Below are 1,510 nucleotides of genomic sequence, written 5' to 3'. Positions count from 1 at the left end.
TAAAAAAAGAAAAAAAAGCATGTATTTATTTTATAGCAATATCACAACTTAAGCTTTATTCTGTGTGAGTCCAAAATTATGTTCATAATTTTTATTCCCCAATCAATTCTCCCTGCGGTCCTCTCGTTATAGCATTCACTGTATATACCCTTCAATTCACAACCATAACACATGACTGTTTCTTAAATTGTAACCTGTCACATATGTCCTTGCTAACCTCCAAAATCCACATTAACATAACCAAGTACACTGCCCACATACAACAGAAATTGTCATGGTGCCATTAACGATAGTAATTCCTAAATAAGGAAATAAACTAAAAGATAGAAAATTAATCTTAATTCTATTATAATTCACAATAAACAATTATAAAAAGTCCACTAACACATAACAGCTAGATACCATGCAAAATCCCAGAATCCACTTAATATAATTCCTCCAATGCCATAGCTAATAACACACCTCCAAATAAATTATTTCAAGACAATTTCCACCACCTTTGAATTGCACAGATCTACAAGAAAGAATTCTCAATACTTGCAGCTATGGCAAAAAAAAATTTTAAAGGTTCAGTCGTCAAGTATTTGACACAGTATTATCAAAAAGAATGTTCTTGAACTTGTATAAGCAAAACCAAAAGGAAAGAAAAGCCTCTGTCAATGATCAACTTACCAGAGCAACAGTGTTAGCCCTTTCGTGTTACCATGGCAAAATCACTTTCCATATATCTTTGTCCTGTTGCTCAGACTGCCAGAAACCATTTAATTTAGTTAAATGCCTTCAACTGTGGCTAATGATAAATGAAGCTTGTATTTAAAAAGCTTTTTACATTAGCATGTATAAATTTCCACAAGTCTGAATGTATATTACTATCTTTTATTCACTCACTTTTAAAAGTGTCTGAAGTAACTATGAACACTGGCAGACAGTTATTCCCATTATTCTCTATACCACAGGTGGGCTGCCTTCTCAACCACGACTTCAACACATTTAAGGCTATCAATTTGAGTGCTAACTAATTTACAGAGACTTTAAACACATAGACTCACTTTGCCATGTCACAGATTTTCCAGTTGAGGTAGCAACGTTTCTTCTCTCACGGAAACAGCTGAAAGCAAAGGGGAAAATATTTATGAGTTACTATTTGAGTAAAGGATTTATTAGAGAGACATACATTCTTTGGGGTAGAAAAATCAATATTAAAAAATAAGTCTGGTTTGAAATAAACAGAAGGGACAAATTCCACAAATGTGTTTTTCTACACAGTCTTAAAGGAAGAGATTTCATTGGATTTTACAACTATTTTCTTCTAACATCTATAATTTACAAAAATAAGTAATGTATTTGTCCAATGCTAGTATGCACATAAAGTAATTTCAAAACTACTAGCCATACAACTTATAGAAACAAATTTACTAACTAGATTTCAGTATTTACATAGTTTTTTGTCATTAGCTTTATAATACTGAGTCAAAAATGTGTCTGGCTCTATGAACATAACATGAAAATA

The 1,510-nt window shown here is 31.9% G+C and overlaps 1 protein-coding gene across 1 annotated transcript in view; it reads right to left on the bottom strand.

Moving 5' to 3' along the window:
- The window catches only part of ARAP2 (ArfGAP with RhoGAP domain, ankyrin repeat and PH domain 2), a 177,262-nt gene that overhangs the window by 146,248 nt on the left and 29,504 nt on the right, over positions 1–1,510 (bottom strand). Inside the window, exons 3-4 of the mRNA XM_012644474.1 lie at positions 1,050–1,108; positions 262–299 (exon numbers count right to left, since the gene is read on the bottom strand). Of these exons, the coding sequence (XP_012499928.1) occupies positions 262–299; positions 1,050–1,108 (97 nt within the window). The remainder of the gene's footprint in view (positions 1–261; positions 300–1,049; positions 1,109–1,510) is intronic.

This window comes from Propithecus coquereli, unplaced genomic scaffold (genome assembly GCF_000956105.1).
Source record: "Propithecus coquereli isolate 6110/MARCELLA unplaced genomic scaffold, Pcoq_1.0 Scaffold213, whole genome shotgun sequence".
Taxonomy (NCBI): domain Eukaryota; kingdom Metazoa; phylum Chordata; class Mammalia; order Primates; family Indriidae; genus Propithecus; species Propithecus coquereli.
The sequence above is the reverse complement of the archived record's forward strand: the minus strand, read 5'-3'. Positions and strand labels throughout refer to the sequence as shown.